This window comes from Liolophura sinensis, chromosome 2 (assembly GCF_032854445.1).
Source record: "Liolophura sinensis isolate JHLJ2023 chromosome 2, CUHK_Ljap_v2, whole genome shotgun sequence".
Lineage (NCBI taxonomy): Eukaryota > Metazoa > Mollusca > Polyplacophora > Chitonida > Chitonidae > Liolophura > Liolophura sinensis.
In genome coordinates, this window is record NC_088296.1 from 1,491,208 (window position 1) to 1,508,122 (window position 16,915).

The 16,915-nt window shown below is 39.9% G+C and overlaps 1 protein-coding gene across 1 annotated transcript; it reads right to left on the reverse strand.

The window, feature by feature from the left end:
* Nucleotides 1-743: 743 nt before the first annotated feature.
* On the reverse strand, nucleotides 744-6,112 carry LOC135462864 (probable E3 ubiquitin-protein ligase MID2). The gene is made up of 6 exons (XM_064740153.1): nucleotides 6,046-6,112; nucleotides 3,943-4,633; nucleotides 3,434-3,529; nucleotides 2,423-2,653; nucleotides 1,831-1,853; nucleotides 744-1,578 (listed from the first exon to the last, which is right to left on the reverse strand). Exons 2-6 carry the CDS (start codon nucleotides 4,612-4,614, stop codon nucleotides 1,371-1,373), a joined length of 1,230 nt encoding a protein of 409 aa, XP_064596223.1. The 5' UTR covers nucleotides 4,615-4,633; nucleotides 6,046-6,112; the 3' UTR covers nucleotides 744-1,370.
* Nucleotides 6,113-16,915: the final 10,803 nt, after the last annotated feature.

Here is a 16,915-nt window from a genome sequence, read left to right on the forward strand (position 1 = left end):
GTGCACATCCTGCTGTATACCTCACATGGGTTTGTACTCTGGACACACGCTACTGTATACCTCACATTGGCCTGTGTCTTCTGGGCAGTACAGCAGTACTACTGTGCTCCCTCACGTTAATCTGTGTCTTCTGAGTACACCCTACTGTATACCTCACAGCAGCCTGCGTCTTCTGGGCAGTACAGCAGTACTACTGTATACCTTATTCAGTCTCTTCTGTGCACACTCTATGGTATACCTCACATTAGCCCGTGTGTTTTGTGCACACCCTACTGCATACCTCACATTAGTTTGTATCTTTTGTGCACACCCTTTTGCATGCCTCAGATCAGTTTTTATCTTTTTTGCCCACCCTATAGCATGCCTCACATTAGTTTGTATCTTTGTATCTGCTGTGAACACCCTAATACATGCCTGACCTTAGTTTGTATCTGCTGTGAACACCCTAATACATGCCTGACCTTAGTTTGTATCTTTTGTGAACACCGTAATACATGCCTGACCTTAGTTTGCATCTTCTGTGAACACCCTAATACATGCCTGACCTTAGTTTGCATCTTCTGTGAACACCCTAATACATGCCTGACCTTAGTTTGCATCTTCTGTGAACACCCTAATACATGCCTGACCTTAGTTTGCATCTTCTATGAACACCCTAATACATGCCTGACTTTAGTTTGTATCTTCTGTGAACACCCTAATACATGTCTGACCTTAGTTTCTATCTTTTGTGAACACCCTAATACATGCCTGACCTTAGTTTGTATCTTTTTTGAACACCCTAATACATGCCTGACCTTAGTTTGTATCTTCTGTGAACACCCTAATACATGCCTGACCTTAGTTTGTATCTTTTGTGAACACCCTAATACATGCCTGACCTTAGTTTGTATTTTTTGTGAACACCCTGATACATGCCTGACCTTAGTTTGTATCTGCTGTGGGCACCTCAATGGATGCTTGACACAAGTTTATGTTTTGTGCACACCCCAATGCATGCCTCACATTAGTGCCTGTGTTCTGTGTACACCCTACTGTACACCTTGCATTACCCTGTGTCTTTTGCCCACACTCTAATGTAAACCTAATATCAGTCTGTGTTTTGTTCACACCCTATCGTACACCTCATACCATTTTTACTTTTTGTAAACTCTTCTCACTTTCGTTTCTCTCTGAATACTGTTCATTTTCTTGGCGCACCCTGCTGTATTACTTCTCATATCGGTTTGTTTCCTTAACACAGTGTATCGTGTGTTTTGCACACACACAGCTGTGCGCCTTCTCCACTTTATGTTTGTGTCTTTGATGCACATACTAGTGTAAACCCTACAGTCGTCTATGGTCTCTGGGCACACCCTACTGTATACCTTTTATACATATAAGAACCTACTTGTAACATGTGGGTGTGACTTTTGTCCACCGACTGCTGCTTCTATGTCCTGACTTTCTTGCACTGTCTCTTTTACTGTCACGTGTCTGGGGACAACAACGTCATCTTGTACAAAATCTAGAAGCTTCTGTTTGCTGACCTCATGTTTCTCCAGATCTGCTCTTATCTCATTCAGCTGGTCGTCAATTCTGTGAGAAGAAGACAAAAAACAAAGACACACAGTGTGTACTAATCTTGGGTACCACACAGTTATGAGAATGCCATGACGTACTATTCCTAGCAGGTTAGATCTGATTTGTCTGGACAAACGGATGTACAGTACATATATTTTCCACTTGGGTCATGTTTTGGACAACTACAGGGCTGGTACTCAGTGTTACAGAAGCACCTTTGCTGACAATAGTCACGTGCATAGAGAGGCATAACACATTTATACATACGTTTTGGAGAAGCCCGTGGAACCCTGTCAACAAACAGAATTGAAAACACATATAAAATCATGTAAAGATGATAACCGAAACTGAGATACTCTAGCCATACTTTCACCTCAACATGTAACAAGAACACAGTTGTAATTGAAATGTCTCACCTCTCCAAGTATATAGGCACCCTTGGCTATTACCTCAAACATTTAGACCATCCCCTGATCCATTACATAGTACACATCAGCTCTCAATTCAGGTTAATAAATTTCATGGAGTTTCATACAATGCAATTTCCCCCCAAAGATCTGTTTACATACAAAACTTGTTTTTGAAAAACAACATACAATATATTTTGACATTACATACTACTTCTTTCTTGTTTTAATCAGACAGTGGTCTGGTTATGGGTAGAGAAGTCGACAGCGACCGGAGGGTACCACTGAGCAAAATAAAGCTGTTGAACTTAGGATCTACAACTTTAGTAGATCTGGCAGCATGAGATGAATTTGAACACGTGATCCCAGTTCCTAAGGCTGGTTAGGTCATGGGTAACATCTGGAGTTGAGGCAGCTGAACCAGTGTTAGAGATTGTGCATGTTTGATTTACCTGTAAAAACTTGACGTCCATTGACGCCAACAAATCCTTGGAAGCCTGTACCATCCCCTCCATTTCTTGCACCTGTAGCTGGAAATGTTTGAGTATGGCGCTACATTCCACACTCCACTGTGAATAGCGGGTTTTCATACCATCTAAGGAGTGCTGCCTCCAGGCTTGTAAGGCTTCCAAGGCTGCACAATAAGCTTTCTCTACCTCCTGAGTGTGAAGTTCCTGGTTTTCCTGCCAAACATTTATTACCTTATAAAAATCATTTATTACCTCATCCAGACCTTTAGAACTGTGTTTAAGAAGTTTTATATGTATGTGTAACAGGGTGAAATATAACCATCACACAACTACGTCTACAATGTACCTCCGGGATAGAGGGGATTTCCCTTTAGTCCAGTGATGTACATGTAAGTGTTGACTCAAAACCCAAAGGTACGTGCTTCAATAGCAAAAGCGGTCGTGCCATCACAACTGATGCTCCGAACAAGGCGAGATGGTAAAGCCTTAGATGCTTCCCACGGTACTTCAGATACCTGGGGCTGGTTCAAACCCGAACGCCCCATCAGATCAAATGGTGTACGTATATATATTATGGATATTATTATGACAGCGTACAATTGGCAATGATATATCAAATTGAGATGTCTGAGGTGGGCATATCGCATGTGTGTCAATGAGAAGAAAGTCATAATAATATGATAGTCTGATTAGATCAACCAGATATAGGCAAAATAGACTCGTCCTTCACGCTAATACGTCTCCGCATCAATCCTTGTATTCCCCTCTTTCAGTTCTTATATAAAGTCATCAGTCATCAGTGTTCGGGTTTAACACTTAAATTGTAATCTACATATATAATAGGTGACAGAAGACAGCTTTATCAAGACTAGATGATTGACAGATGTATGTTACCTGGATTTGTGAATGATAGCAATACTCCACATAGTTAAAATGAGTCACCAGGGTATGCGGTACAACACAGGCTGAACAGGTGTCATAGAAAATACAAACCTGTATCTTCTTGTGCAGCCTCATAACTCCTGACAGTGATTCTCTAGCTTCTTGCAGCACTTTCTCTAGTTCACTAATCTTGTTCAAAATCGCAGGCTGTAATGGAAAAAATTAAAAAAAAAACGTTAAAAAATCTGCCTTTCAAATGCCCCATCACGCTGCAGGACAAAATGCCCCATTCTTCACCACAGATCATAAATTTGGGGTCAATATATAGTTCTAAATCATGCCATATTTATTTTCATTATCGACTTATATACTAGAATGGTACATGATTTAGATAGCGATTTAAGTTATTCGCCTAGAACATTCCTTGCTTCTTTCTAACATCAATGAAAACCGTTTACTACTTCTCTTGGCATGATTCCAAAGTAATTTTGAACATACACAATTTCTTAGTTATTTCGTGGTTCATGTTCATCGCTGTTTTGGGTATTGACCTTACGATTATTGACTCAGAACATCCATTTTGTTTGACAGTTGATACACGAATGTCTTTTTCGCATTACCTTGTCATTCTCAGCTGCTGATTTTATATCTAGCACAGCGTGTTTCGGATGGTCAACCACACACCCCATACAGATCACCATCCTGCATGGTACACAGTACAAGATGAATGGCTGACCGTGTCCAGCACATGACGGCTGCTGCTGCTGCGTTGATTGGTGCTCCCTGCTGACTTGACTCTGTGAAGTTTCCTGGGAGAGGTACTCCAGGGACGAAATCAGTCGGTGACGTTTCAGAGGCCCCCTCATTGGGTGACAAATAGCAAGACATTCCTGACAGTAGAACACACCACAGTTGGTACAAAACTTGACAGCTTTAGCGGGATTTTCCTCCTCACACAGAGAACAATATGGGGCGTCATCCTCAACCTTTACAGCAGAGAACTTCTCCACAATTTCCGCCAGGTGAAAGTTGGGAGGCAGACCAGCCACACCTTCTCTCCCCAGACTGGTCGATGCCCGACACACAGGGCATGCTATCTGCTGATGAATGTCCTCACTCCCCGTGCTGTCAGAGGTCTCATCTGTCTGCACAGATTTAGACTTGTCAGCATACAAATGAATGCATTCCCTACAAAAACTGTGCTGACAGGGTAGTATTACCGGTTGCCGGTATGTTTCCATACATATCGAACATGTGAGAACATCATCCCGATTCTGCTTGCTTTCGGCCATTATGAGCTCGTTTTTGTTCCTGAAATGAGAACGGCAAATCGCTCAGACTGGCACCTGTGAGGGTGTTCCTATTTACAAAAATATTAACGTTCAAGACAGCACACAGCCTCCATCTCTTTTCGTTTTCCAACAACATATTGGCTACAGTACTTTTGTTGCTATTCTCCAATTCTCGTTTAAGAAGCATTAAAATATCAATACAGGTATGAGGAGAGTATGCAAACCTCGCTTTCCTGAGAAGAAATCAATTCTGCTCAGTTAGAAATTTGGCGATTCTTCCTTTTATTCTGTGCAACCGACTTTTTTGACAAAGGTCTGGTCAAGCCAATTTGGGCAGAGGTGTTTGATAGTGATGTTCGATAGATATATAGCTCCCGCCCATAATTAGCAGATTTGTGTGAAAAAACGAGATTGTCGCGATTTAAAAGTAGGTTTATAAACAACCAGTACGAAAACGCCTTCAGCAGCAATGTCGGCACTAAATATGACAATTTGGCCAAGCCTGTTGACTTCAGTGGTTATGAAGGTAACATGACCCTATATACTGTGTGATAACTGGGTCAAACCTCTGGAATATCTCTATCTGCAGAAGTTTATATAATATATAATAGATATATTAAATACCACATTACTAATAGTGACGAGTAACATGAACAGTTCTTACTTGGATTAAAACGGTTATTAATTAAGGTCAAATTTAGTCTTCCAGCTCCCAGTGTTTTATTATGTTATTGCCAGGAACCACAGAAGTACAGACTACCACTGAGCTGCTATACCCTACGATCAACACTGGTCAAACAAAATGTTTAAACCTTAAATTTTGACTTCGCTCCAACGTGTGAAATACGTCGGATTAGATACAGTGTTATGTCGGGGACAGTTTAAAGACAACCAAATAGCCTGGATTGGAGATATGTAACCTCAGGTAGACTGTAGAAGTAGGCCAGCGTTAGTTCTGTCCTCAAACAAACAGCTCGGGCTAATGTATAAGAAGGCCAACGTGCAGCATACGGCTGTCCCGACAGAATCAGCTGTGTCAAGTTACACAAACGATCTTCAACAAAACCCTACATAATGCTTTTCAAGGTCAAAGCTTCTGAAAAGTACATTAATAACGTACTATCTCCCTGTATATATAGTGAGAAGATCGATATAATTAGACAGTATGAACTTGACCCCAATTCAATCAGTCGTTTTTCTTGAGACGAAGATATTCCAACTGTTTACAGTGTCAGAGCTTCACACAGGCTGAGAGTAGAGTCCATACAGACACACCCCTCAGTCGTACGTCCACTTCGTGTCCCTTTGTGGACGGGCAGACCACTTAAATACTGTCTGAGAGTCGGTCAAATCATCGAGTAAAGACAACTCCTTCACCTGATAGAAACATTCCGACATAAACATAGACCTACCTCATCTTACAGTACTTACCTGTCGAAACAATTCCCACTGTGCTTCGCTACTTGACAAATCTGCGCAGACTGAAATACAAGATATTTAGTTCTGAGAAATAGGTCATCAAAGCAGGGGAGATAAATCCCTCAATATGCTTTTACACATTTACACTCTACATCCTCACAATGGTTAACACAGTTCCCTTTTCTCTTAACACTGCACAACAGACAGCCTTACGGAGACATCACCTATAGACATTATAAATAGTAAGGCTGAAGATAATGTGTGCAAATACGTACATTATTTTAAGATTCTATTTACTTTTAGCATCATTTGGGTATACACACGTTCCTTAGCTTTGATGTTATGAGCAATAGACTTCATTTATTTATTTGACTGGTGTTTTACTCCGAACTCAACAATGTGCACATAATCATAAAAATGTTGGTCTACGCAATGGCCGTTATTCACAGAGTACGGTTTTAACTACAACTGATCAGATGGCTCACAGATCAACGGTCATAACAATTTAGGCTACCTCTAACAATATTTATTTGTTGATTTATATTCAAGATACTCAAGAATACTTTACTTATACGACGGCGGCCAGCATTGCAGTGGGAGGAAACCGGGGCCCGGGGGAAGCCCACGACCCTCCGCATGATGCTGGAAGACCTTCCCACTTTCGCTTGAGACGAAGCCAGCATGAGCTGGACTTGAACTCACAGCGATCACATGGGTTGTAATCTTCTTGGTCATTGCTCAGTGCTAGCGTACTAATACCCTCGGCCACGGAGATCCCTATGAGCAACCGATATAGGCTATTATATGACAGACAGACGGACGTACATGCATTAAGAGAACGTTTATACCCTTAACAGGATTTTTTACTATCTTTTGTTTTTCATCTGTTTTTATATTTGGACCAGACAGGCGAACGTTGTAAGTAAACAAACAGCAATCCACATAGGCAAGATATACTTACTTTGTGTGCCATAGGCGGCAGGTCACCGCCAGTAATCGACCTTCAGCATAACTGCATAATATCCCCTGTATGTATAGTGACAAGACCGACACAGTTAAACATTATAAACCTGAACAAAAATCAGTAGTTTTTCTTTATGCGCAAATATCTACAGTTAACGGTTCACACACAGGCTGACATGGCTGATGTTAAAGTCTATGAAAGGAAACGGCCTACTTGTATATCTATGTTGTGTCGATTTGAGGACGACCAGGCCAATTAAGCTGTGTCTGGTGATTAATTATTTATTTATTCCCATCAAGTCGGCGATACGATCAAGTAAAGACAAGTCCTTAACCAGTGTGATCATTTCCATCCAAACTACATATAATCGTCTTACAGAACTTACCTGTCGACACAAATCCCACCTGGCTGCATAACTTGAAAATGAGCAGAATGAAATAGAAAGTACTTAGTTCTGAGAAATGCACCTGATTTGTGCAGGGGAGGTAAATCCCTCAGTATGTTTGCACACATGTATACTCTGTGACATCTCAAGAATGCTTTCCGCAGCTCGCCATTAACTTTAGGCCAATATGTGAATGTCACATTTCAACTAACAACCAGTTTCCCACAAAATTACTTTAGTCAATGGGTTCAAATCATTTATACTTGTTATCACGTTTAGTTCTAAACAGAATACATTGGAAATATAGTTGAGAAATGTCGGATTGATTTTCTCAAACTAGCATAATGACATTAGGCTATAGCTGCAATAGTTGCCCATTGAATTCAAGCGGCATTACCCTCGTGGGGTCTCCAAGACGAAAAGAATAGGACCTCAGTCTTCTTGGCAAGCTTGTCGTAACCTAGAGCTCTGTCGTGTGGCCTCGGTGAAATATAATGGACTCACATCTCTTATATTTGTATGAGGGGCCATAGAGGAACAGGCCTATGTGTTTGACCTGGGTTGTGACCCTTAATTGAAGAGAACGCTCTTGCGAGATTTTCAAGCCCAAACCTCCACTTCGGCTCTTTTTTAGTTAGAGACTGAAGATCGGATTAGCCCAGTCTGACAAACTGGTTGGAGCAGATATGCTCCAAACTAAAATCACAAGGGCTGTAAATGTTAAGCGATTCATAACATAAAAGTCACAGTGACAGCAAACTCAATACACACTTATCGACAATAAATAACCCCACTTTTCCTCAGCCGTTCTGAATTTGCCGGTACAGTGCTCAAGTAGACCTATACATACCTAATCCATCCAGGTGCTTGACATGCCAAAAGTTAGGCATGGTAATGGCCAATGTAGAAATACTTTGTTTTTCTTCCGAAGTGCAGGAGAAGGCTATATGTTAAAATGTTAAAATTGCGACGAAGCCTATATGACCTCCTCTATCGACTGTTCTCTCTTTATAAAAGAGAAACAGGTCATTACCTTGAAAGTTCAAAACCATACAACTTTTCAAGTAGCACATCGCCTCATCTCTTCCTCGAGCATTGTCCTGAAAACTTCATGCGCCAATGTGGTCAAGAAAATATCAACATTTATTGACACTCAAATATCACTGACTTGCCGATGATAGGTGACGGTAAACGTAAACAATATCTGTGAAAAAATTAACTAACCTGTCAATAAAACCACATCTTCATCTGGCTCTGCACTAAATCAAGGCTTTCTTAAGATCTCGGGGCTTCCGTGGCCAAGGTGATTAGTGTGCCAGCGCGACGCAATGACACAGGGGGTTCTCACCAATGCGGTTTCTGTGAATTCAAGTCCAGCCTATGCTGTCTTCCTCTCCGCTTGTTAGTGGGAAGGTCTTTCAGCAGCCTGCGGAAGGTCCACGGGATGTGCCCAGTTTCCTCCCGGTCATCTGTGATCGTAACAACTGATAGTACTTGTAGTCATAGTAATATTTGTGACTAATATTTATGAGCCATTGGAGACTCTCTGTGGCTTGTTTAATCATGATATTTGGATTAGTGGTAATTTTTCCACCGTCATGGAGGAAGGCGTGTATTATACCGCTTCCAAAACCCGGAAAGGAACACAGTGAGCCATCTATTCACCAAGATTTTGAGGCTCAGCCTTGATGAGTTTAGAACCATGCCCGTGGAGAGTTAATACCTTGTGGCTAACCAATCTTTAGTATACAACAATTGTATATGACATACAGTCAGTATGCTACAAAACTTAAAGCACATCCATCAAGGCTTGCCTACGACTGTGATGTGTAAATATATGTAGATAGATGGTTTGATGTTCGGGTTCAGTAATTTATTTTGATACCAACGTTAACAAAGAGGATATAGCCCGTTTGTCTCTTCCGGAGTTTCCTCCCTAGCTTCTTCCAAAACCTAAATAAATATCTGATCCACGTAAACATTAGAAATAAGATACAAATCCTCTTATGATTCAGTTTGTGAGGGACAGCTGATTCTAGTCCAGTAACGTCTAATATATAACAGTTAACATCATTGCAGTGTTGTCGCTTTTTCAGGGTTCCAAACTAAAAGTTTAATTTGTTGATGTATTTGATTGGTGTTTACGTATTTGATTGGTGTTTACGCCGTTCTGAAGAATATTTCATTTATACGACAGCGGCCTGCATTATGGTTGGAGGAAACCGGAAAAGTCCTGGGGAAACACAGGACCATTTGCAGCCATGCAGTCGTGAATCCCTAGGCTTGAACCCCTATTGTATCTGTTCGAATTATTATTATTCTAGGGAGTTTGGTGATACATTTGATGTAAAGCGACAAGTGATACATTCCTGGAACTTCAGTATGATTTAGGAATGTATCGTTATATGTATTCCGATTGGATAGGCAATATGTCAGTTGATCGGGGGGCAAGGGAGCCAACCCCTGTAGGTGTTAATGACTCCAACAAGCATTGCTTTAACTAGGAAGACGAAGTCTCTTATTCCTTTGCAGAAGGCCCGAGTAAACAATTTGAGCAGAAAGTGGAGTACATGTCCAGAAACCAGTTTTACATAGCTTCTCTCGAGTATATGTCAATATTTCATAGCTTTACCATACGCCTTTTGACTACACAAACTTAATATCACAGTAATAGGTCTCTCGCAATTTCTGATTAACTTCAAAGTTTGACAAAGCGTTTAATTCACTTTTGATAGTTATGTCAAAGTCCATGCGGAATATATGCCTGGTTAAAGCAACACTATATTAAATCAATCCAACAGTTCAAATATTGTCCAAATAACTTCTTTTTCAGTCATACTCATTTCATTTTTTTCTGCTAATTTTAAGCTTATACATGATAAACATGCATTTCAAAAAAAATATACAATTAACAGCACTCGCACACATTTTTCGCGAGCTTTGCAAACAAGACTTGAATTTGTGTACGATCTTCATTAGATTTAATTTTGGATTCAGTCTCCATTTCAATCTGAAACCGCGAAGCCATTTCATAAGTCGTTCATTGTTTCTCTTCGCCAGAGGCAAACTCCGCTTAAACTCCTATCTTAAACACAGTCATTATCAACTGAGAAAATCTTAATTAGCCGCTAACAAGGTGCTAATGTTTGATATCTTATGGTGATTTGTGCATACACGTGTGTAAGCGCTATTGTTTTTACCCATGTTTTCTGAAATTCTTTTCGTCAGCGATGTACAAAGAACCGTTCTTCTCGGACAAATCTCCACAGCTGACCATTATCGTCGTTCGAAAATTCTAGATTTATATCTCACGACAGCCTTAACGTGTTAATGTAGCCACATGTGTATGTCGCCAAATGATGCCAGATGATATCTGTCCATGTATGTAGATTCAGACGTTTGTAGGCACGTGACTCCGGACTGGAAGAGCTTTTTATATATTTAAAGCAATATGTAGGTCATTGTTGAGGCAGACTTCTCATGCGAATCTTACCAAGTTTTAAACTGAAGATACAGCAGTGAGATATTCCAGGCAAATTTGTTTATTATGAAGACATGCTTCAAAGGACCAATTACCCTCATTCGTGTCATCATATCAAATTCTGCTTACAAGCAATTCATACCCCATTGGGGCCCATGTAGAATTTATATGGAGGTGCGCATTTTATGTTTACAGCATGATTACAGCTGTTGTTGTGGTTCGATGAGTGTATGTTAAAAATCAGCGTATTAGGTCTGGAATTTCTGGAAGGAAATTCTTGCTGTAATTCATCTGTTACCCTACACATAATTCGGTTTCAGTGTTATCTAAATGGCACGAGCGTGTACCACAGGCGACACATCCATTTGGAAATGTGCACACTATATATTAACTCCATTCTGGATGATTTGCAATTCGGTTCGTGAAGCTGCACTTTATAAGCAACCGTACAGGTCAGCTTTGCAGTACCATGTCATGGAACAGCACGATTGATACATTTTGCCTTTGTTTATGACTTACCTGTCAATAACAAATGAGACGCCAGTATATTCTACTTGGAAATATTGCTTAATTTAAAAATTAATCGTTAAAGGTTAGGCATAACTGTTTAACGTAATAGTTGATGTTAATGTGCAAAAAAAACCCCGTTATTTGAAAGTAACTAAAACACCTCAGCGATAACGGTATGTATATATTGCTTGTAGACATATGTGATGTACCGAACGAAAGGGCATGAACATGAGTGTGTATTGTTTGTAGAGTTGCAAATGGTCCACGTGAAAAATAGATGTCTTTTATCATGCCTGTAACGTTGCTCTTTCTTGAGTTTCCTCCCACCATAATGCTGGTCGCCGTCGTAATAGTGAAATATTCTTGAGTACGGCGTAAAACACCAATCACATAAATAAATAAATCAAATAATGACACAGAGTTGACAAAAATTGCCTAAAATTTCCAACAAAGTATCTTTAAAGAACTGAGGTAAAAGTGAGGTATGTCAAAGCTCTTCCCACTGAGTGTTAGGATGTATTTAGTTATCAGACTGGTATCTATGCTGTTCTCAAGAATATGTTATTTATATGACAGTGGTAACAACTCATGAAGAAACAAACGCACCTCACAAGGTGCCTGGCAATCTTTCTGATTTCTGACAGCATGCAGAACTGAAGAGATTTGGGGACGCTGTCTTGCGGTGTAATTGACCCCTAGAGCCCCCATAGCCAACAAGGGTCAGCAACACAGGCCTACCTACGTTAACTTGAAACACCGCTGAATCTAGGGATAGACAATACAATAAACAGAACGTACGTGTGACACACATAACCGGCAACAAATATGACGGGTCTTTCCCTTGTGATCCAAGGTAAACATATCAAAATGACTAGCCATAACGTTTTTATAATATATCAGAGAAAAACGTACGTATGCAGGATTTATCTGTATACTAGTTCATAACCCAAATAACCCAAAACTGTATTTTGTTATATAGGCCAATTGCCTACATAAATATTTAAAGACAGCAATCGCAAGCAATACTGTCAAATGAATATCGAGGCGACTGTGGAGTCGACTGTGTAGTATCTTTGCCGAACATAAGGAAAGTCTACACAGTCGACTAAGATGCCGTATTGAGCATCACATTAAGAAACTCGGGAGCACTGCTCCCATCAAGAATAAAACTGTGTGTCAAACGAGAATGTCCAATACGGCACCTCGTTAAAACTAGTTGGACTCCTCTAGATATACCATGTATATAAGATTTACAGCCAATAGCAGGGTGAAAGCGTGAAGTCTGTTATGCATCTATAAATTCCCATTTACCATAACACAGACAACGAACATTTTTAAGAATGTTGGATCGAAAATCAGCTTAGGGTATTTTTTATTTTCGATTCGTAGGTTAATTTAGGACAGCCTCTGACTCCCGGTCTAGGCTTTAAATAAAGAGAATGCATGTCGATAGTATCATAAGAAACAAAGGTTAAGACAGTTTTTGTGTTTTCTGACATCACCTCCCGCCTCCTCATCGTGAGTAGTATAGATGTCTGTCCCGCTGGTAGGTCAAATATAAAATTAAAATAAACTGTTGACATAATAAAGTCAACATCCCCAATATTTAACGCCTGGCGGTAGGCGTGGGTGTATGAGCGCTGTTGATCCGGCCTTAACTCGAAACAGACGGTCGAATCTATACCGACGGCTGGAACTCGAATTATTCGTTAATTAAAGAATGGGTGTGATGTAAACATTATTTATAACCGAGACGACATGGCGTTGTGGGGAATAAAATAAAATCCGCATGGACAGTTCCAGCGGGATTTTCAAAAGTAAAAATAAATTGATAACGTAACCCAAAAATATGTGGTCAACGTCTCCAATATTTAACGTGTGGAGGTAGTTGTAGTATACGAGAGCTGTTGACATATACACCCCTGCGTTACAGCGTTTCCGGGAATAAAATCTGTATACACCATTCCAACGGGATTTCTGAAAAATAATATATATATATATACGGCCTTCATCTTCAATAGTTAATGCGTGCAGGTGATGGCAGTATATGAGCGCTGTTGAGAGGTCATTAGCATAGCACCGGCGGTGCGAATCCTGAATTAATTAAAGAAGAACTGATGTGTCGTAAACATTATTTATAGTCACACTATAAAAACGTAGAGACCTGCTGAGACGAGCATTGAGCCCGTGGGTATAATAACGGCTTAGGTCATTCGACGTTTTTAACTCCGATCGGTTAATTAGGTCGGATGGTAGTCGACCCAGCCTCCTTATAAAGACGTTGTCAGAGACCGGCTGTATAGAACCGAAGAGCATAATAACTGCTTACGTCATCTCTTTTAGGTTAATTGGGTCAGATTATCTAACAGGATCCAGGAGGAAGGAAAACATGGCCACTAATACGACCAAATTTGAAAACAAACCTCAAGATGAAAGTGTCGGTACCTAAACCTTTACCCAAAATTATATGGATAAATAACTGCAAGGGACTTCACATAGGACATACAGTTGTGAGGAATACTATCGAAATACGCGGTTCTAGTTGGATCATAATAATGGGGTGAGCGGCTGTTTGAAGTTTCCGTAAGGAATTTAGATAACTCGTGTATAGGTACGTAGTGAAAACCTTCAACCATTACCAATGTCGCCTGTCATTCAACAAATACGACACGTTGACAGTTAACGGGAGCAGTTGTGGTCACAGGTCATAGGCATTCACCAGCACAATCTCTGTTAATATTCTAGCCCCATGCATAACAGACCTGTCAACAATGTCGTGCGTGACAGGCGTGCAGATAATGCACATATTCAGTATAGACTGACCCTACAACTTTCCCTATGTCTCCAGCTCACAGTATCATAGAGGAAATATATATAAATCAATAGAAGTCTAAAACCAATTTCGAGGCCCGTTGATTAATTTAATTACTAATTTTTTGCATACCTAAATTGTATGGTATGTTAAAACATATGTTGTTGTATTAAAGGGGTAAGATATGTACATGGTAGGAGCATGCGTGCGTGTGTAGGTATTAGTTATTGTGTGATAGTGGCAGTCGCTCGGCGCTCAGCAATGAGAGGTTATAGAACAAGGAAACAAGCCTGGTTGACCCGGTGTCAGTATAATGTGATTGGGTGGAGTGTTGTCTGGTCCCTTCGGCATGATACTGCCGTGGTGTCAGCACTTTGGCGGCATGGACTCTCCTTTCCACAAGAAGATACAATACATGTACACACACCTAATGACCACTCATAGTCATATGCTAGAAAAAGTGTTAGGCATTGTCTACCACGTTGAACGCTAAGCATACATATATGGTATAATGGCAGCAGTATCCACAAACATAACACATCCAGTACTTCATCCATTTTCAAGACTTACTATTATGACGTCTGTTTATACTAACGTTTAATTTACTTGGAAGCGATTGCATCTAGTAAGGAAACTGGCTATTTCTTCTCGTATTAGAACAAGCCGGATACCAGGTTTTGGATCTACACGAAAGGCAGACAAAGTTACGTACACGTAATTTCCAAGACAACGTATCGTCTTTAACTACTGCATGGTTGCTGTAGTAATTACCTGTACGTAACTCTTAGAGTGCTTCGTGCAGATTACGAAGATGATATGATGAAGGAATGCTTTCAAGGGGAATTCATGCTCTGTATTGTCCTCTCTGCGAATCTTTGTCTTTCATTACGCCCTTTTCTTATCACTGTTACTTGTGTAGTACTTTGCTACATGCCGTGACATGATGCACATATCTTCAAAGTCACGGTTGATGCAAGTCACGGTTACACATATTACCAAGTAATTCTTATCAGTTGGGTCACATTACCTGTCAACATGGAGGCTTCAACACAATTGGTTTGAATTGTCGATTGCTATGATTTTAATCTAAATAACTATATACGTACATAAATGTTGCAAAAGTTACCTGAAGGCCATTTGGAATTACTGAAATCTCGGTATTCCTACGAGGGCCAGGTTTTCAACTTTCCTGGTCTTTCCTGTACCGTATTCAGTGTCAAAGGTCTTAAATTTAAAGTCTGAAATTTGGAAATTTAAGAGATGTTACAGAAAATTCAATATAATACATACATTAGAAGAGTGCTTAAAAATGCCCCAAAATGTCAAGGTCATTCTGCAATAATGTGTAAAAGGAGAGATGCATCAGAATCTGTATGTTCTGTCTACAATGTTATCCCCAAGCAATGTTATCCTCAAGCAATGTTATCCCCAAGCAATGTTATCCCCAAGCTGCCCTAATGATTCCCCATGATAGAGCTGAAATATTGCCCAAAACATCGCGTATAAGTCATAGTTATTAATTTATTCATTAACATGCAGTAATTAAATATTTCCACACACTGCTCTGTTTATCTGAATTGAGTCACATTATACATGTATATATGGCACCAAGGGTTTACCGCTTCCTACATGTATGCTCTTATAACAATTTATTATTGGTTATGATGTTTCATACTGAATAGGGACTCACGCTAAGGCCTGGCTGTCGACGCAGGCGATTGGCTCACGACTGATCAGGGCACGTATTCAAATCCAGACTCTACTGATTCAGCTACGGTTTTATCTGAGGAAAGTTAATGGGGATCTGTGGTCATCCACATGGTTTACATCAAACTCAGCATCAGTCCATGCTATTAAATCTGATTGGTCAATAATGTTAACTTAAGAAAAGGGAAAGAATTTTGTTCTTAGTCATTTTGAAGTCAAAGAGCTGTCTCCCCTAGTTCACTGAACGCAGCATTTAAAAGTAAACAGTTCAATTATTGGTTTTGAACTGCAAAGACATTATTTAAACCAAGACATCGACCCATATACGATATGGCGTGATGTTGGGTCAGGTGTGACCTAGATGTCGCTTTTTAAACTGATATTTGGTGAGTCAGCACTTGGTCGGTGAGTAAACCTGGAAGTGTGCGAAAATAATTAAATCGACTTACAGAACTACCGTTACTCGCCGATACATATATCCTTAGCCTCATGAAAAGACGCATGTTTAGAAACCATGACTTATTCATTTAATTCTTTTATACATGCATACCTTAAGACTGAAATTGTGGTTAAGCGGTCACAAATCACGTGACACACACTGTAAAACTGTATGAAATGATAATTTTATGTGACAGAAAAAAACAGTTCATCTTTAAAAGAAAATAAAACGATGGATAAAGCTTTATATCATAGCTGAAAACATATCTACTGAGAAGGTATCCAGCACCAAACTGGATCAATGGTCGATTACTTCTACATCAAAATGAAATATTCTTGAATACGGCGTAAAACACCAGTGAGATTGGTTTCAGAAAAATAAAGCATATTCGCTAATGAATGTAAATTTTTATATGTATTATATATATTAAATTTTGTCGAAATATTCTGAGTATATGCTTTTGCAGTGTAGGCAAGCTGACATACTCAGACACTGACATACTCAGACACTGACATACTCAGACACTGACATACTGAGACACTGACATACTCATACACTGACATACTCAGACACTGACATACTCA

Bases quoted from the DNA above. Each gene is read 5' to 3' on its own strand.
- LOC135462864 (XM_064740153.1), bottom strand. From the start codon at position 4,614: ATGGCCGAAAGCAAGCAGAATCGGGATGATGTTCTCACATGTTCGATA. The intron at 1,854-2,422 runs GTAAATCAAACA...GTTTGTTGACAG, and splicing joins TGGACGTCAAGTTTTTACAG to GGTTCCACGGGCTTCTCCAA. The intron at 1,579-1,830 runs GTATGTATAAAT...TTCTTCTCACAG, and splicing joins TCCACGGGCTTCTCCAAAAC to AATTGACGACCAGCTGAATG.